Here is a 25200-nt window from a genome sequence, read left to right as displayed (position 1 = left end):
TGGGCAAAATCAAATTATAAGCCTGAAAATTTCATGTTCACTAGGGACAAAATCAAAAAATCCAAAATTTTCACACTGAAAATTTCAAATCCTTAGGCTAACATATACGGAGTATGTGATAGCAGATTACCTATGCTGTCAATTTATTATTCATTCAGGGCGCTAAGCCAGTGCTCCTTTCTCAAACCAAAACACCTCTGAACGTTAGGGAAGATGAGGGAGGATCACCCACCATATTTTGAAGAGCATTCGTATTCCTAGAGTTTGATAGTAGTCTCAATCACATATAATTTCGATCTTAGGCGAACGAGGTTACCGGCTCTCCGGCCTCATTTCGGTGCACTATTGGAGATCTCTTTGGGCCTTCCGCTTTCTAAAAAGCAAACTATCTTGATTGGTTGGCCTACTGATAGATTAACTTTTTCTTCTTTTACGTAATTTCATAATTCCAATTTTTTTACTTTGAGCTTAAAAGGAATTTGAAGTATGTCTTGAATCCAATCAGTGCGATCAGTCCAGTCAAGTCCTTGATTTCGGTCGTAGGTTGAAAGTAAAGAGGTAGCCCCAACTTTAACTTCTTCAAAATTTTCAAATCAACTGGGGGTGGGTGCCACCCTGCCCCTATGTAGTTTCTCCCATAACCGTCTCATTGGATGATGACTTGCGCAGCAGCGAACTTAGAAATTTTTGGTTATGAATAATTCATAATCATTAACAAAATGTAAAAATAATACATATACTAAACCTGGAGTGAGGCTCCCTAGAAAAGCAACCAGATTCACATGTTTAAACTGAAGTCCTATAAGGATTGATACATCTACACTCAATTTTATACTACACATATCCGTTTTTATTATAAGTGGCAGGATAGAAGCTTTAAAGGGGATAGAGCCACAGGTCAAATGGGTCTGAACTTCAATCGTTTTCTAAGGGTCGAAATGGGTGGGATTGGGCTGGGAAAGGCCTGCAATGCTATTTTTCCATTTTATTAATTCTGTTACACATAATGAACGTACTATTTATAATTGCAGACATTATTATTATCTATATATTCAAATGAAAAACACAAGGCAAAAAATTAGCTACTGTTGAATTAGGATAAACATGTAAAAAAGCCCAACTTGGGGGTATAATAATTAAAGTAAAGGCCGTCACATCCCTTCAATTTTCGGTTTTTTTATACGGACTTTTTTTAGTGTTAAATACATTAGCAGGTAGAAGAAACACAAATCAATTATTGGGTAAGTGGTTTGTTTGCATGCTTGCGTTTATAGCTAGACGTCCTGGGTTCAACTCTAACCTCCAACATTCTTTTAAAACTTCACCAATCACTTTTTGTTTGAATTTTGTTGCTTGCCCCTCTAATAATTTTATTTACAATTTACTCCTCTCATTTTCTTATCCATTCTATCTTCATTCTAAGATATACATTCCTTTAATTTTTGAATCTTCTCTTTAACTTCTCTTTTAAATCAAAAATTGATTAATTTTTGATGTTTTAAATTTAACCATGCCTTTAATTGATATTTGTATAAAAAAAATTTATAACCATATGCCAAATAAACTACGTAAAGTTAAAAATTAAGTTTTATAAACAGTAGCCAATTTTTTATCTTTTTCTGTTTTCCAATTGAATATATATATAATATAATATCAATATGCCTATCTATCTATAGTTTCTATTATATTGCTAAAATGATGATGTCATTATTATGCTAATTCCTTTGTTAAGAAAAAATCAAAAAGAAAAAGAAAAAAATCTAAGCATGGTGGGTGATGTCATTAATTTAAATAATTTTAAATTAAAATTAAATCTTATTAATTGATTATTATTATTATTAAATGTTATTAATAATTATTTTAATTATTAAAATTAAATTATTTTAAATTATTTTAATTAATTATTTTGAATTGAGTACGAGAAGGTATAAAAGTTAGGCATAAGGAAATCAATTCTACATTTATATTTTAATTTGCACTTTTAAAATAAAATGACAACTAATATTATATTTTATAATTGGATGTGGATTGTTTAATTTGCATTTTAGGTGTTTGATGAAATGTTCAGCTGACGAGTTTCTTAGTCGGATTATGTGGTTTCACGGGTCATTAAACTAAATAACTTTAGCATTTACGTTCACTTAATACCTAAAACATATCATTAAACTGTTTCGTTTAAACAAACCCGTGGTTTCACGGGTCATTTCACTAGTTGTAATAATAAGTTATTAAAATTAAGATGATATACTACATTTAGTTTTCACAATTCCTGAATTTCTTTACCCACAATATAATCAAAAGGAACAAATGAAGAAGACGAAACGTTTTGTTTACAATTATAAGAGGTGTTTGATATGGTAAGAGATGTTTAATATGTTGAAATAGATTATTGTCTCTTGAGTTATGTCTATTGTAATAATAAGTTATTAAAATTAAGATGATATACTACATTTAGTTTTCACAATTCCTGAATTTCTTTACCCACAATATAATCAAAAGGAACAAATGAAGAAGACGAAACGTTTTGTTTACAATTATAAGAGGTGTTTGATATGGTAAGAGATGTTTAATATGTTGAAATAGATTATTGTCTCTTGAATTATGTTAAACTCATTAACGTTATAATATTTTTGTTAAAAATATAAGTGCTACAAAAAGTTTCCCGTACGCAGTAGAGGGGTGGCCGCCGCAACGCGCGGTGACCACCGTACTTGTTGAACTAAAATAATGATTAATAATTTTATTATTAATAACAATCTAAATCTTAAAAATATAACGATTTAGGAAGTTGTATCGATTACAAAGAAATCTTGCGCTTTTTACGACCCGTTTGACTTGTTGACCTTTTAGTCAAACTTATTCAATTGACCCGTTGGAGATAATGCATAATCCAAATCAACCCATTTATAAGTAAATGGTTTAGAATCACCACCTCTAGTTACTAATTTTCTCTTTCAAAGCAGTCTCTAATCATTTGCCTTTTGCCCCTGCTCCCCATTAGGTCAACAACATAAATCTATGCACTGTGCTGTAGTAGAGAATATCTGTTTTTCTTCTACATATGACTAATATGATAACATTATTTGAAAATTATCATAAATCATGATGAGAACTGTCTTAATGGTGGGGCGTATACAATATCTATATCTATATCTTATTTTCATATATATATATGTATGTCTCCCAACTTGGTTTTTCGTCATAAGCCCAAAAAATGGCAAAACATTTTCTTCTTGTTCTCAAGTTCTTAATGGTCTTACTAGCCATTGTCTGGGCATCAATTTGGGTCATGAAACCGACACAAATCTGGACAAGAAAATGGAAGGAAGCTGAAGATGCTGCAAAAACAACCGTTTTTGGTTCTAATGGTAAGACCGTTAACTTTTTAGGATCTATAAAATATGTAAGCCGAAGAAATTAAAGTTCTAACAAGGTACACCTATTTGCAGGTCTTGATTTTGCCGTTTTAACGTTCCCAATTATCGCTTTTGTGATGATGGGATACGTCTACTTGCATTTCAAACCAAAAGAACGGAGACAAAGGTAGTGTACATTTATATTGAGCTCATTGATAAGTACTAGAATACCTCTAACCATTTTCGGTTGTTTGTGTGTCAGACACAACAGGAATTGGATCACCGCACTGTCCAATCCGATAATCGTAAACAGTTTCATTGGTGTTTTGTCTGCAATGGAAGTTATCGCGATCATCACTTTCATCATCTTTCTAACATGGACTTTCTACATACGAATCTCTAATGATTTCAAGAAGATGATGCCAATAAAAACACTGAAATTAAACATGTAAGTATACTAAGGTGGTGTTTGTTTTTCTATGTCTACGCGACCCAGACGTTTTTATTACAAACCGTTTGTTTTTCTGAAGAAATACAATAAAATAATGTCTTGTTCTGTCTGCAAACTCGCAGATTTAGAAATACATTCTAAGTGCTGCAAGTTATTTTGCAGACATAAAAAAAAACAGCTTTCACTATTCAGTATACACATCTTCTCCACATACATGGTTCGCAGATCTTTAGACAAAAACATCTTAAAAAACATAGAACACCTAAAATTATAATGCAAACCAAAGTCCAAACTTTTTTTGTAGTATCTGGTATCTGTATAATCTCCACGACCGTATTTTACAGGTGGCAATATAAGACGTATAAGATTGCAACACGTTGTGGATCATTGGCAGAAGCTTGCCTAGCTCTGCTTCTATTCCCAATCATGAGAGGAATGACTGTTTTTCGATTATTCGGTATCCAGTTTGAAGCATCAGTTCGATACCATATCTGGATTGGGACTACGATGTTAACACTCGCTATTGTACATGGGGCTGGCACTTTATTCATATGGGGTATCAAAAACCAGATTATAGATGAGGTAAAGTTGTTCTTAAGTTGTCATTTTTCCAATAATAAAGCTAATGAGACATACAATAAAAAGTTAGAATGAATACTGTTGCAAACTTTATGTCAGTTTTGAAATGAAAAGATTTTGATAATAAACCTCAAATATATACGGCCAAAAAGGAGAACCCAAACCTAACCTCTAATTTATTCGCACACGGAAAAAGACATTTATATCCTTAGAGATTGACAATCAATAATCATACCAGTCATCCAAAACTACTGATTTATTGTTTGAAAATGTATCCGAACTCAAAGATGTATCAATAAGCAGTTTGTTTAGGGTACCTTTTCAAATTAACGAACCACATTATTCAATTATCGGTGTGTTTGTTACCTCTTATTTGAATGGTTCGGCACTGAATGCTGAATCATTCAACATTCAGCGCGTTTGTTTCTGACCTCTGAATGACATAATTTTGTGTAATCTTCTATTTAAATCATATCCTGAACACTTATCAAACAAATATATTGAACTTTTTATTACAAACCGTTAATAAGGTATTCATATTGTTCATATATAGAATTATTATCAAACAGCTTATTGGCCATTCTGAACCAAGTTCATTTAGAACCTTTGAATCATTCAGCACTTAATCATTCAATTTTATCAAACGCACCATTCGTGTTCAATCCGATTCACGTTTTTATTTTAGATCAAAATTTTCTAAACACGCTTAAAGGGGAAAGACTAGTATAAAGTATATCTTTAACTTCTTATATGACATACCATTTTTTGTTGTTTCATTGGACAATAGATGTGGAAATGGCAGAAAACTGGGAGAATATACCTGGCAGGGGAGATTTCGCTAATTGCAGGGTTAATCATGTGGATGACATCACTACCACAAGTGAGAAGAAAACGATTCGAACTCTTCTACTACACGCATCATCTGTACACAATCTTCATCGTATTCTTCTTGTTTCATACTGGAGATCGTCACTTCTACATGGTCTTCCCTGCAATTTTTCTATTCGCCATCGAAAAGTTACTTAGAATAATACAGTCAAGACCACAAACGTGCATTATTTCCGCTCGAATCTTTCCTTTTAAGGCTATCGAAGTTATTCTTCCAAAAGAACCAAGTAAATTTCATCAAATCATCAGTTGATGCAGTTGTTTAATCAATATTGAATATATAAAGAAGTTTTAAGTGTGATATGCAGGATTAAAGTATACTCCAACAAGCATAATCTTCATAAAGATACCGAGCATATCCAAATTCCAATGGCATTCGTTTAGTATAGCTTCAAGCTCAAACATTGATGTTGATACGATGTCTGTAATCATAAAATGTGATGGATCATGGACAAATTCTCTTTATAACATGATCCAAGCGATGCCAGTTAATGGTCATGATCAAAGAGTACAAAGGTGTATTCCAGTTTCAGTTGAAGGACCATATGGACCTGCATCAACAGACTTCCTAAGGTACTAAAGGTTAAAATTTTGACTTATTTACTTATTAATGGGTCAATTTAAGTTTTATATACTCTCTAACCGTCAAATGGGTAAAACTATTATAAGCTTCATACATTTGGGCCAAAATGGTTGATCTTCACCATAGTGTATTTCAATGCATTAAACCTTCTAATCATTAAGTTTTGTTATTTATATTTATCGAACAAACTATTCATAACATACTTAAAAACTTCATACATAAAGTGTTTCTTGTCAACCCAACATGACCCTCTCGTTTTGACCCGTAACACAACCTACCCATTTTCCCACCTCTATTAGGCAAGAAATGTAATATTTATATAATAAAATGTGTTTTTTTAACAATCTAACTTCAAATATTATTATTTCTCTAATAAAGATTGATTTTTTTTAACGATCTAACTTCAAAATATTATACTTTCAGCAAATACGATAGTTTGCTTCTGGTGGCCGGAGGAATAGGAGTGACTCCATTTCTAAGCATACTGCAAGAAATTTCATCTACCAAGAACAAAACCTTCCCCACAAAAATACAACTTGTATATATCACAAAAAAACGCAATAGCATCGGTATCCTAAATTCAATCGTACCTTTTCTCACAAACGAAGATCCAAACATGATGTATCTTAAGTTAAAAACGTTCGTGACCCAGGAAACACAATCTGGGACATCAGTTGGTGATCTGATACACGAGTTTTCTCAAGTGGAAACAGTCAACTTCGATAAGGAACGTATAAGTTATGCTCTAAATGGCAACGGGAGCTCACTTTTGATGGCTGTTATTGTTTTGTGTTCGTCTGTTTTGTTTTTTGCTTTTCTAATCATTTTCAGCCATGTTTTCTTGCCTCAACCTAAGAAAGCTTCTTTAAAAGAGAAAACTGCTTCATCGTTGGTAGATCTTGTTCTTATATTCGCTTTTATTTTATCCATTAGTAGCAGCGTACTTGTGTTGTTAGTATCGAGATTAAAACGCTTGGGGAAAGAGTATTCAGGGATGGCCTTAAATCATAAAGAGAATGTAACGCATGCAAGTCCTTTTCAATCAAACAGGAATCTTGATGAACATGAAATTCATTTTGGAGCAAGGCCCGATTTCCATGGTACGTTTTAAATGATTTTATGCCTTTGATCTACCTAATTTCGTTGCAAAATGGGTGTGTGGTGATAACGGGTCGAGATTTTATGCCTTTGATCTACCTAATTTCTTTGCAAAAGGGGCGTGTGGTGGTAACGGGTCAAAAAAATGTTGGGTTGCGCTCAGTGGCGGGAACCATATAAAAATTTTCACCATGAGTGATTTTTTCTTTTTTTTAAAAGCGTCCATGTTCACTGTAAATTTTGTTCTTCCGTTAAAATACAACCTTTTAGGCCATGACCTTTCGGGTTGGGGCAAAATCTGGACACTTTTGGGGTCAAAATCAAAATTTAAGCTTAAAAATTTCAGTCCAGTGAGAGCAAAATCCGAAAATTCAAAATTTTAACACTAAATTTTCAAATCTACTGGAGGCAGGTGCCCTCGCCCTATGAAGTTTTGCCCATGGTTACGCCGACCTAAAATACTACCTTAAGAATCATCATGTGTCAAAAAAGTTGTACGTTTTCAGTTATAATGTAATCTCTTGAGAAAAAAAAAATATTACCTTAATTTTAAATTATAATCTAAGAATAATCATGTGATAAAATACTTTTCCCACAACTTTTGATCCGTTTAACCAGATTCCCTTTAAGCTAGATTTTGTTTTACCCTAGTTACCTGCTGACCCAAATGAACCCTTTCATAAAACATGGGCAATATTTGTCACGTGTACTTCACATGCTCGATTAACTAATCATGTAATATGTATATTGATCAGACATATTTTCAAAATTTGCGAACGAAATGGGTGGGTCCTACGTAGGGGTCTTGGTATGTGGACCCGAAGATATGAAGGAGTCGGTAGCTTCAGTCTGCAAGTTGAATTCTCAAGGCTCAACCAATGGTGATCAAAGAAAGAAACCATACTTCAATTTCCACTCCTTAAACTTCACTCTATAGGAGAATTGTATCAATTTGTATGTATACTATACTATGTTCAAGTTAATCCATCGATGATGCACGCATTGTAGTCTTGATATCCTTACATTTTTCAAAGAATATGTAGTATGAACTATAAAAGTCTTGGCCTACAAGATCTGATGTACAGGTTAAAGAGATTAGTTAAATGAGAGACTGCTTAAGCCAAACAAGTATCTTAAGTTCCAGGTGATTGATTACTCCTTATTCCTAAACATAAGCAGAGCATTAACATTCTGATTCAAGAGTGAAATCTAAAACCCCACCTTTTTAATTGATTGCATACGCTCGGGTCCATGCTTGTGCAGTGGATTCAAATTTGGCCCGGTCAGTCTTGTAGATATCCGCGATTTCAGGCACTAAAGCATCATCAGGGTTTGGTTCATTCATTAAGCAACAAATTGAATCAAGAATCTGGCATATTTACAAAAAAAATTACACATTATTCTCTAGAACAAAACAATAAATTTAGTGGAACTAAATTTATATGTGTATGTAAGCAAAGTTAAAAGGTAAATTCTTTCAAGGTTGTTTCCACTTTTATTTTATTTTATTTTTTTACTACACAATATACGTGCTTTCAAGCAAATACTAAATAATTTACCGTAAAGAGGGTAGCGTTAGGCAACCATTTCTCATGAAGGATGTCAAGGCAGATGGTACCGTCGCTGCTTATATTCGGGTGGTACACTTTAGTCTGAAAAGAAACCTTTAAACCTCACAAATTAAAAAATTCTGAGTATGCAATGTCATCATATAATTATTAATTTTAATAATTATTTAGATTATTAAGCTTATTTAAAGGAGAGTGGTTGTTACCTTAGGTGGCTTGTTCGGATAAGTAGGTGGGAAATGGATGGAAACAACAAACATACCCCCTCTATATGGGCTATCAGCTAGGGCCATAACTGTTGCTTGCCAATGGAACAAGGGGTGGGTCAATCACCAAAATACCCATTTTTTTGGACTTTTCTGAGCTGGTACCCCAAAAAAAAAAAAACCTTGACAAAATGCCCGCGCAAGGCGCAAGAGACCTTGCGACCTTGCGACTTGCGTCCTTGCGCCTTGCGTCCTTGCGTCCTTGTGTTAAAAAATTAGGTCAAATATAGAAATCAGAAACCACATACACACACACCCCCGACACTTAGCTCTTGCGACCACTTTGCGACCGACGGCGATTACAAAGAACCTTGCACTTGCGACCCCCTTGCGACCCGTCTACCCTTGCGACCTTTCTTCTGAGACTCACCACATCACCACCACCACCACCACCATCGCCAGCACCACCGCCACCAGTACATCTCACCACCATTACCATCACCGCCTCCATTAGCATCACCATCACCACCACGATTGAGAAAAAGGAAGAGAAAAAAAACCGACAAAAAACGTGATCAAGATGTCACAAGAACAGGTAAGGGTTTCCTTTCAACTATCTCCGTTCGATTACTCCATTTCTATGTCGAAAATGATATATAATTTTTGTTGCACACCAAGTGTTCGATGAAATGCTTCAACGAGCTTGGTGATGCAAAACTCACTTATAATGTTGCTAGATTTGTTAAAGTTACAGTATTTGGAAGCTAACATTTTATAAAAACTGGAACACGATTGTTTTAGGGCTTAAAACTAGAATCTGGTATAGGCGCAAGGAAAGTCTTGCGTCCTTGCGTTTGTCCGTAGTAGCTGGCGCAAGGCACGTCTTGCGTCCTTGCGCCTGTGTGATAAACGAGACGCAAGGTGCGACTTGCGTCCTTGCGCCTGTATTTTTTTTTCTGAAAAACTGTCTGTTTCAGGGATATGTTGAGGCGAAGTTGACGATGAAGAATATGCTGAATGTTATACCTCAACTAAAGGCATCAATGACTGAGAATCAACAAAAAATTTTTAGGGGAACTTGTTTTGGTCCTTGGCTAGATCTTTCTTACACCGGCAATGATCCGGGCCTTGTACATGCAATGCTCCAAAGAAAGAGTGAGCGACCGATAGGAATAGATGAAAAGTACCCTGCTGATGATGAGGAAATATGGTTTAGTTTCCGTCCGAATTTCAAAATTAGATTTAGTAGGCGGGAATTTTGTCTCATCACGGGGTTTAAGTTTAGTCGTCGCACGGACATGGCACATTACATTCCCAGAAGTTATGATGTAGAAACACCACCGATTAGACGACGTTGTTTCCCAAATCGTAAAGATAATTCAAACATTACAATTACCGATATCCAAAAGCTTTTATATGATGGTGCTGATTTTGTGGTTAGTGATGATGATGTCGTGCGACTAGCCATTATTTTGATTGTGGAGAGAGCGTTTATGGGTAAGCAAGGGATTCATGTGGTGAGCAAAAAATACCTATGGCTAGTCGAAGACTTTGCTAAATTGAATGACTACCCGTGGGGTAATCGTATTTGGGATGCCACTTACCCCGTAGTTAAAGATGGATTTCAAGCTCGGGAAAGTCAGTTAGAGGTGGGAAAGGGTTATACTTTGGTCGGTTTTATGTGGTCATTTAAGGTAAAAATAAACAAGTTTGGTAGATTTGGTTAATACCTCAACATTTGAATCGTATATTATTTTTTTATGCGTCCTTATTTATTTAACTAATTTTGTAGATTTGGATTCTCGAGGCATATCGACGAACAATTAAAAGTTTTGCCCACAAGACGGACAAAAATGGAGTACCGAGGGCCTTATTTTGGAAACGTTCATCGGCTGAGACTTTTTCAGTCACTGATTACCTGCATCTACTAAACGTTATGGTAAGTGTTGTTTTTAACATAAAAGTTTTGTTGGTGCTGGAAGAATACAGAGTAAGGATTTAGGATAAAATGGGTTCTGTGATGGGCGCAAGATATATCTTGCGTCCTTGCGTGACCAAGGCGCAAGGTTCGTTCTTGCGACCTTGCGCCTGCACCTTACGTCATATGGCCAACGCAAGAGTAGTCTTGCGTCATCAGTAATTAGGCGCAAGGACGCAAGACCAACCTTGCGCTTGGTTACTGATGACGCAACACGCAAGGTTCACGGCTTGCGTGTTTGTTTACGGGACGCAAAGTTTGTCCTTGGGTCCTTGCGCCTTCAGCTAACGTCTTATGGTCAACGCAAGAGTAGTCTTGCGTCATCATTTACGAGGCGCAAGGTTGGTCTTGCGTCCTTGCGCCTCGTTGTGATGAAGACGCAAGATTTATCTTGCGTCCTTGCGCCTTTGGATTTAACTTTTGCTGCTGTTGTACAGGATGATTGTCCGAAGAATAAACGACCTTTTCGTACTCTGCATCCCACTGATGTTGAGAGTGGATGTCAATGGTGGTTAAAAAGTTGCCAATACTTTGATGGGACGGAAGTGGATGAGGAAGTTGAAGAACCTGTTGAAGATGAACCTGTCAATGAGGAACATGGTGGTGGAGAACAGTCTCAATCTCAATCTCAATCTCAGTCTCAATCTCAGACTCAATCAAACTTATCTACTGATGCAAAGGAATTATACATGTCTTTGGTGAAACGGATGGATAGGCAAGAGAAGGAGCTGCAAGAGTGTAGAACGCAAATAAATGATCACGAGAGACGTATATCTGAACAAGAGAAACGAATATCAGAACAAGAGCAAAATCAAGATGAGGAGTTACTTGGTCGATCCTTCTCAGACAATGAAAACGACAAATCAGCTCAACGGATTAGACGTGGAATGAGAGATCGACGACCAACGCGTGTACTAAGCTCCCCTTTCACAACACCGGGATACAGAAAACCAATCGAGAAGGTATATCTTTAATTACATTTTTTTTACCTTAAACTTGCAGTTTTGTCATTAATTATCGAGAATAAACAGGCTGTGTTTGTTAAAAGTAGGCGCAAGGTCATGTCTTGCGTCCTTGCGCTTGTTTTGCCAAACAGGCGCAAGGTATGGTCTTGCGACCTTGCGCCTATGTTACATAAATGGCGCAAGGTCATACCTTGCGTCCTTGCGTATGTCGCAAGGGTTATCTTGCGCCCTTGCGCCTTTTTTCCTGACTTTCTATAATTTACAGCTGTCAGATGATGTTGCTCGCAAAGTGAAAAGGCTGAGGGTGTCTGAGGCTGAGGAGGTTGTTAATCTCGATACTGAAGAACAGGGTGTTGTTGAAGAAGAACCCCACCCTATTGTTGAAGAAGATGTTGTTGCTCCGATTGTGAAAAAGCGTAAACGGTCGCAAAAGGATTGGGTTAATGACGAGGAAATTTGGTCGATGGTAGACAGGCTAGTGAATGATCAAGGAACTCTACTACCACCACCACCCAATGCTTGGAGAGACGGTAGAAAGCACGTTGGGCCTGCAAAAGATCCGAAGAGTATGGTGGATAGTAAGCAAGAAACGCGGTGCATGTTCATTTTTCAGAACGAAAATTTTATATACCTCACACCTGAGTTTTGGATCAGGTTACTTGGTCTTGGATATTCCGGATACTTGGAAAACTTAGTAAGTTGCTCGCTTATTTGTTTCCATTCTTGGAAAACTAAGTAAGTTTCATGCTTATTTGTTTTATCACAATTGTAGCATATTGATGGATGGGCTACACTTATGTTGAGATATCGTCAGAGGGTTCTCCCCCGAGCAAGCCAGTATTCCACTCCTATTATCCCGACCGACTCGTTTGCGTGTAGTTCTCGATGGACTGTCATGCCATTGGGTTTCCTTTCTAGGCTTGCAGCGTTTCAGTCCTATTATGATGATACACAAAGGGAGGAAGAGAAACGGAAAGAAGCGGAGAAAAGAGGAGGAGTAGCAATCACAGGGGAGAATCCACCTGATTATATGTATTTGATTGGATTAGGGGATGGTAGTGATGAGCTATATCCATCCTGGGCCTATTGTGATAAGGTATGTTTTAATTCCCAATACAAATTTTAGGTTTTGAAGTGTTCTGGAACAGGCGCAAGGTTAAGTCTTGCGTTCTTGCGCCTGGTGTTTTAGGTTGGACGCAAGGTTGTCCTTCCGTCTTTGCGTCTGGTGTTTTGAGGTGTTCTGGCACAGGCGCAAGGTTCAGTCTTGCGACCTTGCGTTTCTTTAGTACTGGCGCAAGGTGTGACTTGCGTCTTTGCGCCTGGTGTTTTAGGTTTGACGCAAGGTTGTCCCTGCGTCCTTGCGCCTGTTGTTTCTGGTTGACGCAAGGTTGTCCTTGCGTCCTTGCGCCCTATAGTCTTGCATCCTTGCTTCCATTCTGCAGGCGCAAGGTATGGTCTTGCGTCCTTGCGCCTATTACAGTTTAGCTAATATTGTGTATGTTTTTTGCAGATTTTGATCCCCGTTCACTTTTACGATGCTCAACACTTTATTCTGATTGTGTTGAACTTGGAGGAACAGAAGATATTGGTGTACGATAGTTTGCCCGGTCATGTTGATCAAGAAATTGTCAAGCTCACCAAAGATCTGGGAGATCAATTGTCTGTATACTTAAGAGCAATTGATTACTTTAACCAAAAGCAAGACTCCCAGATTGTTGACTACTTGGAAAAAAAGGAGAGCATCGAGTTCATGACCGAGGCAGCACCAGTCGTGCCGGTGCAAGGTGGAAGTAATGGGGACTGTGGTGTTTGGGTCTGCATCCATATGGAGAGGGTGATCTTTGGGTGGGATGAAATCCCAAACATTGGAGATCCTAAAAAGGCAACAGAAGACTACAGAGTGAGAATGGCCAAGACCTTCTTTCGTGCACGCTTTGATACCCAGGAACCCCCACCAAAAGAGAAAGCAAAAGTTGGTAACTGAGGTTTTATTTTGAAAACTGTAGTTAATTATGTAATTTGTGTATAAAACTGTAAATGTTGTAAACTGTGAACAGGTCCGTAACTGTATTTTTGAAGGCGCAAAGGTGTGTAATCAGACCTTGCGACCTTGCGTCCCGTAATAGCCGTAGACGCAAGGTCCTTCTTGCGGCCTTGCGCCTCGTATTTAGCAGCAGGCGCAAGGTGTTTCTTGCGTCTTTGCGCCTTTTTATTAAGCAGGCGCAAGGTGCTTCTTGCGTCCTTGCGCCTATTTTTGAAACATACGCAAGGTTCATCTTGCGACCTTGCGCCACAACATTTTTATTATTCTTGTAACACTAGCTTGTGCATTCAATATTATAACATATGAAGTAACACACGAAACCACATCATAAAATACTAATTAAAAAATATTACAACAATGGAAGACATCACACCTTAATTTGTTCCTGAAAATAAACGTATTCTAGGAACTAATTACTACCTAAATTGTACGTTGGATAAAACTGAGATTGATAAGCTTGAGATGGTTCGACTGTCTCTTTCGCCTTTGAGGTTGTGTTTCTTGCCCGTTGAGAAGTTGATTCACCTGTTCGGTCATAAGCAGCTGGGCATGTTGATCGAGAATGACCTGGTTCTTTGCAACGACTACAAGTTCTTACTTTTTTTGAAGTTTCTTCACCTTTTGAAGGAATGCGTTTTTTACCTTTAGGACGTCCAGGTTGTCTTTTCTTTAGAACTGGGGGGTGTACAAGTTGCAAAATCCCGGGACCCGGATCCGACCATTCAGACCGATGGAGGAGAGGAAGAATGTGTTCGGAATACGTATTTATGTATGTTTGAGTGCTGAACCAATGTGATACATAACAACTAATATCCTCCACTCCGAAGTGTCGTGCTGATGCAATCACATGACCGCAGGGTATGCCTGATAATTGCCATTGACCACATGAACAAGTTCTATCTTGTAGATTAACCAACCCATTTTTTCGTCCATCATGTACCTCTATTAGATCATTTGTCGATGGAAATGCTCGCCATCTTCTTGATTTGTCCGTCCTCTTAGCTAGCTTACGTTCAACATATGGAGTAACCGGTGAAGTAAGACTAACTGATTTGTTGCGATGTTTGAAATACCAATCCTGTATTGAACAACGAAAAAATTCGAACAACATGCAAACGGGTAGTTTACGAGCATGTCTTGATAGAGAGTTTATAGACTCTACACTGTTGCTTGTAAGGTATGAATACCTAATATGAGTAGATTGACTTCTGGACCATCTATTGATACCATCCTCACATAGAACTTTATAAGACGCTTTCAATCTCCTTCGAAATACATCTAGATGATCATGAAAATCCGACGCACGGTACGCCTTAACCATTTTCCAAAAGTGCCAGTCGAAGAATTTCATCTTGTTGGATTTAGTTTTGATGTTCATGAATAAATGACGTGCACAATGAGCGTGAAACGCTTCCGGAAACACGTTTGCAATGCCGTGTGCTATTGAAGCAGCACGATCAGAAATAAAAGTAATCTCTGACATACGATCAACCATACCATAACTCATTAAATGATCTCTTAGGTTACCAAAAAACCATGACCAAACACTGTTTGTCTCGCCTTCACCAATTCCATAAGCCAATGGCAAAATTCCATTATTGCCATCCATCGCAACAGCAACTAAATTAGTACCCAGGTACCCACCCTTTAAATGTGCAGCATCGACGATGATTATCGGGCGGACATGTTGCACAAATGATCGAATCTGCATGAAATTTTCACAGTAAATCAAATATTATTAATAAAGACCTCATACACCATACGCAAGGCGCAAGGAACACTCTTTTGTCTTGCGCCCACGAAGCGCAAGTAAAGCCTTGCGTCCTTGCGTCTTTAATGCCAGGCGCAAGGTTTTTATTGCGTCCTTGCGTATTCGTTGGCGCAAGGGTCTACATATTAAAAGGTGGTTTTTGCTAATATATATTTACTTACAACTACTCCAATGGACATGTAACACATCACAAATTTATTTTCTTTATCGGTAACCAAATTGGTGATGGTCCCCGGGTTGTGGATCTTAAGGTTATGAAGGTAAATGGGAAGCATTCTAAAGGAGTCATCACTACTGCCACGTAACATCTCTATTGCTTGACACTTGGCCCTCCATGCTTGATTGTATGATACGCTCACTCTAAACCGATTAGCTACATCATCACGTATATCTTTTGGTTTATACTCTCGATTAGCAGCCTTGAACGAATCCATAAGAATACTACCCAACACCTTTTTAGTAGCATGTTTATTGTTTCCCATAATTTGTGTGCGTGAGCAAGTGTGTACGTCATGCAACTTTTTAACCATAAAGTTTTCAGTGTGTCTTATTTTGTATGCACTACATTTCCACTCACAATTTGGCAACACACATTTAGCGGTGTACCGAGATTTGTCTGACTTTACAGGCTTTATTTGAAAGTTTTCTTCAAGGCATTTTGTAAATAGCTGGTTTAGGAATTCTTCCTTGTTCGAAAACGTTTGACGAACTTTGACCAAATCAGATACCTGATACGTGGTTGGAATTGGGGTCGTAAATTCTGGGTTTTCTTCATCTTGCTGACTGTGTAGAGTTGGCATATTCCAGAATACATCTTGTTTTTCTTCATCTTCTTCATCTTCATCTTCCTCGTCACTTGCTTCATCCGATTCACTAGACCCAACAACAGGTATAAACGGGTTCTCTATTTTTTTTATTTTACACACGTTCTCGGCGCCATGGTTGAAGAAGTCAAATTCTTCTGTGTTTGGAGGTGGTATTTCAGCCTGTTTTTCTTCCAAATAGTGTGTTTCGAGGTTTGGTTCGGAATTGTGTATTTCATCCTGTTCTTTTTGCAGATGGTGAGTTTGTTTGTTTGGTTGAGACTCGAGAATCCGGAGGTTTTGTTGGAGATGGTGTGTTTGTGGATTTTGTTGGGGCTGGTGTGTTTGTGAATTTTGTCCGGGTTGAAGCATTCTAACTTTGTCGACAACATAAATATCAATAGGCTCGTTTGTGACAGCGTGTTTTAAAAACTCAAAAAAATCTTCATGATCATCAGTAATATCAAAAATATGATTATTATCAATATATCTTAGCGAAACAGGTGCATTAGGTGGCAATTCAATTTTTTTGAGAATTTTCCTTAACAATACTCTTCGATTTATTGGTTTTTGTGGAGCAAGTGGTAGTTTTAATCTGGTTCTAAAACAGTCAAGAGGCAGATACATAGGTATGTTGTTAACAAATTCAAAATTACCCCCACAACATACATGAACAACAAATGCTTCATCATTACTACAGCTCATTAAGACACAAATTAGTGAAAAAATAGATAAAAATTGGTACCTTAACGATGCTCTAATGACTTGATCTTTTTGAAAATGAAGTGAAATAAAATGATTAATCTGGAGTTCTAGCCTCATTAAATAGACAGGTACATAATCTTATCCGTAAAGGTACAAAGAATCCAAAAAAATCTTATCCAGAAATCAGGAAAAATCCATTCTGATAAGACGCAAGGCGCAAGGACGCAAGTCCTTATCCTTGCGCCTTGCGTTTACACGCAAAGGCGCAAGCCGCAAGGTCGCAAGGTCTAAAGATACTTGCGCCTTGCGCGGGCAAATTCTCAAAAAAAAAAAAGGGGGGTTCCAGCTCAGAAAAGGCCAAAAAAATGGGTATTTTGGTGATTGACCCCGGAACAAGTCTTCACCAACTGGGCCTGAAATAACAATTTATATATATAATGTGCAGTGCGGATAACGAGTAAAAGCATTCTGGCTTGAATTATGTCCATATTTGGTAAGGGTCGAAACAGATTAGGCTGACCCACAAAAAAATTATTGTCCTTTTTTTTTAAGTAGCGAAAATTAGACTTTAGGTGACCTCAACATATACAATCCAAATTGACCAATTCATACATTCCACTCGAAATTCATTCATCTAGGATCAAGCTAATAGTTGTGTTCTCATATTATCATATATACTTCCAATCTCATAATTTGACAAATTAAACATATAGAGAGCTAAATAATATTCCAAAAAATGCAGAAAAGGGAGGAGAAAAAAGCCAACCAGCACTGCATAAAACAGGAGGATTCTTTCGCCATTCTTTCAACTCATATCGAATCCGACTTTTAGCCATCCAAACACGACTACATACACAAGGCAAATACAATTATTATATTTATATTACTATATATAAAAGATAAAATAAAATAAAAAAATATTGGCAAAAATAGAAAAACATTACACGTATACTATTATTCCTTAAATCGCTATCGAGTTAACCATTCCAACCAGAAGTTTTAAAATTCAGGATTCGTGTTTGTGTGTGTGCCTTCCAAAAACACAGTGTGAACTTCTATCTAAAGTCACAATTGCACTTTACACAACTAAACAAATTATAGACAACAATAAACAACAAATCATTATTAAACATTTACACGTACGCAGCATCATAAACATATCAAACGATGATATTAATTAATCATCGATCATAATCAAACAAGCAATTTTATATCTGTTATACACACAAACATAATACATACAACCTTATCTAGTCATCTATATATCATAAAGGATAAGCCGTTAGCTTAAAGAAAACAATCATTCATAATAAAGGAAATAATCATAACTGAGCATCAAAAAAACAAATCAAACTACATATATATAACCAATTAATAGCCAGATAGAGCACAGATCGGATGAATAATTAGTGAGACTACCTAGATGAAGAAGAGGGGAAGCGACGGTTATACGAGACACGTAAACCCTAAATTTATGGTTGCCTTGTCAGATTTATGATTTTTTACTTTTATTGTTTAATTAATATTATTATATTATTATTTTATCCTATATGCTAAAAAATATACTCAGAATTTCGTCGTTTCAGTCATTACCTCAACTTTGGCTTAATTTACACAATGACCCCTCAAGTTTACATTTTTTAGGGGTAAAAAGTGTAAATATATAATTTTATTAAAATAAAAGAAACTAATTCCACCCCAATTTTTAACGGGACCTATCTTCTCGCTCGGTGCGAGTTAAATTTTTCCGAGACCACCGTTCAACTTGAAATAATTTTACGAACACAACGCGACTAACTATATGCGAAACGGACATCATTAAAAAAAACAATAAATATTTCGGGCTATATTTCATACATATACATATACGTACAACAGACAACTCAACCTATTAGATATATTAGGTACCAAACAATGCATATCCAAATTCGGCCGTGCGTAGAATACTACCGGAGCAACGCGCGGTCGAATTTTTTTATAGTTTTTTATATTTATATTTATATATTTATATTATATTTATATTTTATATTTATACTTATATTTATATGTACTTTTTTAAACACTAAATTTTTTCAAATCCATCGGGGTCAGGTGCTCTCTCCGACCCTATGTAGTTTCGTCCATGACTTGCGCTGACCTAAAATACTACCTTAAGAATCATCATGTGTCAGAAAAATATACCTTTTCAGTTATAATCTAATCTCTTGAAGAAAAAAAAAATACCTTTACAGTTATAATCTAAGAATAATCATGTGATAAAATACTTTTCGCACAACTTTTGATCTGTGATAACCCGGAAAATTTCCAATTAAATTTAAACTAAACTTCGACTGTTTCCGACGATTCACGAATAACCGGTTATAAAAAGATACGTAAATATATATGTGAGTATATGTACATCATTTACAATCATTATTATTATCAGTATTATAATTATTATTGTTAATAATTATCATTATCATTAATATAATTACTAATATATTATAAATATTATTAGTATTATCACTTTTACTAAAATTATTATAAATATCATTATTGCTAAAATACAACTTATTATTAATAATATTGTTATTATTATTAATATTATTATTGATAATTATCATTAACCCTGTTATTAATGTTATTATTATTATTATCATTAATAATATTATTATTATCATTTTATTATTATCATTATTATTATTTCTATTATTATCATATTTATAATTATTATTATTATATATTTATTAATATATTTAATAATAATATCAAATAATATATATATATATATATATATATATATATATATATATATATATATATATATATATATATATATATATATATATATATATATATATATATATATATATATATATATATATATATATATATATATATATAGAAAAGTCAAAAATAGTGCACAACATATTTATATATATTTTTTTCTGCATTATTTCAATCAAAAACTACTTTTAATTTTTTTAGAGATCTTGATCTGCTTTCCAATTTTATAAACCTGCTTTTGATTTTTTTTTTAATCGTGATATTTTTTTTATTCATCTACTGGTAAATATTTTGTCTTGATCGATCCATAATCATTAAACAATGATAAATAATCTGCTTTACACATCTGAATAACATCATCATTATCATTATATATTGGTTGGAGTCTCTATTAATTGAAAATAAAAACAGAAAAATAAATAAGAACTCATACGTCTCTCTTCATGTTCAATTATCCAAAAGCCCGAAATCGAAATCCATTTCAAAATCCTTAAATGTAGAGTTGTTAGGAATCCTCTAAACGATCTTTCTCCAAAATTTAAAGTTCCAATTCGTTGTATCGATCACGAATTTGCGAGTCAAAGTTTCAGTTTTAAAAAATCAAACGATTGTTCATCATCAAATTCGAAATTGTCTTAAAGTTTCAAGTTAAATTGATGATTTGGAAAGATTATACGAATGATATGTAATATATTTCATGTTGTAAAGTTTGTTCAAAACGAGCTCAAAACTGAAATCAATTTCGTTTTTTTAAACCGTCGGTAGCAGCAGTTTTTTTTTTTAGTTTTTTTGTTGTTGTTTAATCAATACAAACAACCACACAGGCCGTTCTGTTTCAAATTCATAATATGAATTCCATACATTAAAATAGCTGATATGATTAAGTTAAGGTTGATTCGTTTCTATGAAGAAGAAGATGAAGAAGGAAACATTAATACATACGGGTTATATATATTTGGGAAGAGATATAAAACAGATAAATAGAAATGGTTCCATGGTTAAGGGTGTTAGCGGGTATTCGAGAGGTCACGGGTTCGAGCCCCGGCATGGGCGTTTATTTTTTTTTAAAAAGCCTAATCTTTTGAGGTAGCATTTCTATTATTATTATTATTATTATTATTATTATTATTATTATTATTATTATTATTATTATTATTATTATTATTATTATTATTATTATTATTATTATTATTATTATTATTATTATTATTATTATTAATATTATTATTATTAATATTAATATTATTATTATTATTATTATTATTATTATTATTATTATTATTATTATTTATTGTTATTATTATTATTGTTATTCTAAATTATTATTACTATTATTAGAATAATCATTATTATTAAGAGTATTATTATTAAAATTTTAGAATAGTTATCAATATAAGTATTATTAGTATTACAACTATATTAATATTATTATTATTATTATTATTATTATTATTATTATTATTATTATTATTATTATTATTATCTTTACTACTAGTATCATTATTATTATTATTATTATTATTATTATTATTATTATTATTATTATTATTATTATTATTATTATTATTAAGTATCATTATTATTATTAGAATTATCATTTTTACAAACACTATCATTTTTGTTATTAATATTATTACTAGTATTATTATTATTATTAATTATCATTATTTTTAAATATTAGTATTATCATTACTATTATTATTACTACTATTAGGAAAATATTAATTATCATTATCATTATCATTACTAACAAAGTAACTAATGATATTATCAAAATTATTATTTTCAACATCATTATTAAATCTAATTAATAGTATTATCATCACTATTTTTAGTATCATCATTATTATATTACCATTATCATTATGAATATTATTATTATTATTACAAAACAATAATCATTATGAATATTATTATTATTATTATTACAAAACAATACAACTCTTTTAAAATCATTCTATCAAACAAATACTTATATATAGAATATATATATATATATATATATATATATATATATATATATATATATATATATATATATATATATATATATATATATATATATATATATATATATATATATATATATAAATATATAACAAGTGAAATAATATATGTAAACTTATTCGATTACAAGTATATGTGTTAATATATATACTTGATATAGGTTCGTGAACCCGAGGACAACTCTGCACTTGCTCAGTGCCATCATATGTATATTTACTACAAACTATCGTATCGTATCGTGAGTTTTCATAGCTCCCTTTTTATATATATTTTTGGGCTGAGAATACATGCGCAACTTTTATAACAGTTTTACACGTTAGACACAAGTACTCAAACTTTTATGCTATATACGTGCTTTGTCATGCTAAATCCCTGCCGTAATATCGTTAATTGCTGAGGTATAAGATGCAAACTTAGTAATTATGAATAGCGCTATTGAGAGTAATGTCTCTGTCCATTTGACCGTTGGTCTTTGGATACATAATAATGATTCAACGACACTGACAGTACAAGGTGTCACGGGGTAACTTTTGTTTAGTCGCGATATTACAAACAACAACTCTTTCGATTGATATATTTGGTATCAATCAACTTTAAACTGAAATCTTGTGGTCTAATGCTATACTAAACTATTGATTTATGATAAACCTATGAACTCACTCAACCTCGTGTTGACTTTTTAAGCATGTTTATTCTCAGGTACTTAAATATTGCTTCCGCTGTATATCTGCTGCTTTGAATGATGATTGCTTGCCATGATTGGAGTCTTCATGCATACTTACCAATTCATTTAAAAATATTTAATGCTCTAAATACAATGTAATCTATTTATCTTCCGCTGCAAAACTCAATAAAACATCTCATATAGAGTCGTTCTCGTTTATACAACTGTGATTTGATATAATTAGTCACAAATACCCCAGGCCCCTATTTGAGGGTGTGACATGATCCGTTTAACCGGGTTCCCTTTAAGCTATTTTTTGTTTTACCCCAAAGTTACCTGCAAACCCAAATTGACCCTTTTATAGAAAAAATGGACTAATATTGTCACATCTACTTACCCTATTCGATTTACTAATCATGTAATATGTATATTGATCAGACATATTATCAAAATTTCTGAACGAATGATAATGCTAAAAACGAACATATATTTCATAGCATTATTCCCCAAGAAAGACAAGCTTTTAGTTGCAAATGTTCTATTTACAAGTGATATTTGTTTAAATATTAAAAGGTGAAGACAAAAGACAGATTTGACGAATTGAAGACGCAAACGACCAAAAAGCTCAAAAATACAAAATACAATCAAAGAGGTTCAAATTATTGATAAGAAACGTCTCGAAATTACAAGAGTACAAGATTCAAAACGCAAAGTACAAGATATTAAATTGTACGCAAGGACGTTTCGAAAATTCGGAACCGGGACCAGAGTCAACTCTCAACGCTCGACGCAACGGACTAAAAATTACAAGTTAACTATGTATATAAATATAATATAATATATAATTAATTCTTAAAATTAATATATATATTATAATATATTTATAAAACGTCGGCAAATTAAAAGACAAACCTTTGTGAGCTGGAATTACGAACTCCGCGAGTTGCGGAGTATGGAGGCCAAAAATGCCGCGACTCGCGGAGCAGCCAAATACGAAAATCCCTATAAAACCCAACGAATTCTGATCATTTTTATCATCAAAGATATCCATCCATCTATCTATACGTAATATTTATATTTATAATTTATATTTTAATTTTAATTTTAATTTTAATCCTAATAATAAGGGTATGTTAGCGAATGTTGTAAGGGTGTAAGTCGAAATTCTGTCCGTGTAACGCTACGCTATTTTTAATCATTGTAAGTTATGTTCAACCTTTTTAATTTAATGTCTCGTAGCTAAGTTATTATTATGCTTATTTAATCCGAAGTAATCATGATGTTGGGCTAATTACTAAAATTGGGTAATTGGGCTTTTTACCATAATTGGGGTTTGGACAAAGGAACGACACTTGTGGAAATTAGACTATGGGCTATTAATGGGCTTTATATTTGTTTAATTAAATGATAGTTTGTTAATGTTAATATAAAGATTTACAATTGGACGTCCCTATAAATAACCATATACACTCAATCGGACACGATGGGCGGGATATTTATATGTACGAATAATCGTTCATTTAACCGGACACGGGAATGGATTAATAGCCACTAGAATTATTAAAACAGGGGTGAAATTATGTACAAGGACACTTGGCATAATTGTTAACAAAGTATTAAAACCTAGGGTTATACTCAGTCGACATCCTGGTGTAATTATTAAACAAAGTAATAAAACCTTGTTACAGTTTAAGTCCCCAATTAGTTGGAATATTTGACTTCGGGTATAAGGATAATTTGACGAGGACACTCGCACTTTATATTTATGACTGATGGACTGTTATGGACAAAAACTAGACGGACATATTAAATAATCCAGGACAAAGGACAATTAACCCATGGGCATAAAACTAAAATCAACACGTCAAACATCATGATTACGGAAGTTTAAATAAGCATAATTCTTTTATTTCATATTTAATTTCCTGTATTTTATATTTAATTGCACTTCTAATTATCGCATTTTTATTTATTGTTATTGTATTTAATTGCACTTTTAATTATCGTACTTTTTAATTATCGCAAGTTTATTTTATCGCACTTTTATTATTCGCAATTTCATTATCGTTATTTACTTTACGCTTTAAATTAAGTCTTGTATTTATTTATTATTTTACATTTGGTTTTAACTGCGACTAAAGTTTTAAAATCGACAAACCGGTCATTAAATGGTAAAAACCCCCCCTTTATAATAATAATATTACTTATATATATATTTGTATTTTTATAAAAGTAAACTAATATAGCGTTAAGCTTTGTTTAAAGATTTTCCCTGTGGAACGAACCGGACTTACTAAAAACTACACTACTGTACGATTAGGTACACTGCCTATAAGTGTTGTAGCAAGGTTTAAGTATATCCATTCTCTAAATAAATAAATATCTTGTGTAAAATTGTATCGTATTTTATAGTATTTTCTTGTAAAATTTAATAGCTATTTTATATACACCTCGCATAACATCAAGTTATTTTTGGCGCCGCTGCCGGGGAACAATCAAACTTAAAAGCCGGAAGCGCAACGCTAAAAAAAAAGGATTTTTATTTTTAGTTTACTTTTATTAAAATTCACTTTTGTAAAAATACGTTTTTAATTATTCGAAAACATAAAAAGAAAACAAAAATATAAATATTTTTAAGAATTTATTAAATATTTAAGTTTTGTAAAGTTTCTTTATTTGTATTTTATAAAAATATAAGTTTTATTTAAATATTTTATTTTTATTAAAACATAAAAAAAAAACGTCGAATTAAATCCTGTACCAGAGTT

The 25200-nt window shown here is 33.7% G+C and overlaps 4 protein-coding genes across 8 annotated transcripts; 2 read left to right on the top strand and 2 right to left on the bottom strand.

Annotated features, from left to right (window-relative positions):
* The first annotated feature begins 3192 nt into the window (after positions 1-3192).
* Positions 3193-8147, top strand: LOC139850668 (ferric reduction oxidase 8, mitochondrial). Its single transcript, XM_071840221.1, has 8 exons — positions 3193-3368; positions 3450-3543; positions 3619-3804; positions 4152-4389; positions 5174-5501; positions 5583-5847; positions 6281-6957; positions 7711-8147. Exons 1-8 carry the CDS (start codon positions 3215-3217, stop codon positions 7890-7892), a joined length of 2124 nt encoding a protein of 707 aa, XP_071696322.1. The 5' UTR covers positions 3193-3214; the 3' UTR covers positions 7893-8147.
* Positions 4949-18499, bottom strand: LOC139850669 (ubiquitin-conjugating enzyme E2 28-like). Of its 5 annotated transcripts, XM_071840225.1 has the most exons (7): positions 18415-18497; positions 17762-17841; positions 17393-17408; positions 8730-8841; positions 8515-8619; positions 8177-8324; positions 4949-8029 (listed from the first exon to the last, which is right to left on the bottom strand). In XM_071840225.1, exons 2-6 carry the CDS (start codon positions 17829-17831, stop codon positions 8181-8183), a joined length of 447 nt encoding a protein of 148 aa, XP_071696326.1. In that variant the 5' UTR covers positions 17832-17841; positions 18415-18497; the 3' UTR covers positions 4949-8029; positions 8177-8180. The 5 variants fall into 5 exon arrangements, with proteins under 5 accessions (XP_071696326.1, XP_071696327.1, XP_071696325.1 ...); XM_071840226.1 differs by having other exon boundaries at positions 4949-8324; positions 8515-8607; positions 18415-18499; XM_071840224.1 differs by lacking the exon at positions 18415-18497 and adding an exon at positions 18364-18378 and having other exon boundaries at positions 4953-8324.
* Positions 9310-13656, top strand: LOC139847221 (uncharacterized). Its single transcript, XM_071836873.1, has 7 exons — positions 9310-9324; positions 9707-10423; positions 10522-10668; positions 11145-11669; positions 11938-12366; positions 12445-12768; positions 13183-13656. The coding sequence occupies exons 1-7, from the start codon at positions 9310-9312 to the stop codon at positions 13654-13656; spliced, it is 2631 nt and encodes an 876-aa protein (XP_071692974.1).
* Positions 13683-15795, bottom strand: LOC139850709 (uncharacterized). The gene is made up of 4 exons (XM_071840265.1): positions 15649-15795; positions 14944-15421; positions 14148-14241; positions 13683-13920 (listed from the first exon to the last, which is right to left on the bottom strand). The coding sequence occupies exons 1-4, from the start codon at positions 15793-15795 to the stop codon at positions 13683-13685; spliced, it is 957 nt and encodes a 318-aa protein (XP_071696366.1).
* Positions 18500-25200: the final 6701 nt, after the last annotated feature.

Source organism: Rutidosis leptorrhynchoides, chromosome 5, assembly GCF_046630445.1.
Source record: "Rutidosis leptorrhynchoides isolate AG116_Rl617_1_P2 chromosome 5, CSIRO_AGI_Rlap_v1, whole genome shotgun sequence".
NCBI lineage: Eukaryota > Viridiplantae > Streptophyta > Magnoliopsida > Asterales > Asteraceae > Rutidosis > Rutidosis leptorrhynchoides.
The sequence above is the reverse complement of the archived record's forward strand: the minus strand, read 5'-3'. Positions and strand labels throughout refer to the sequence as shown.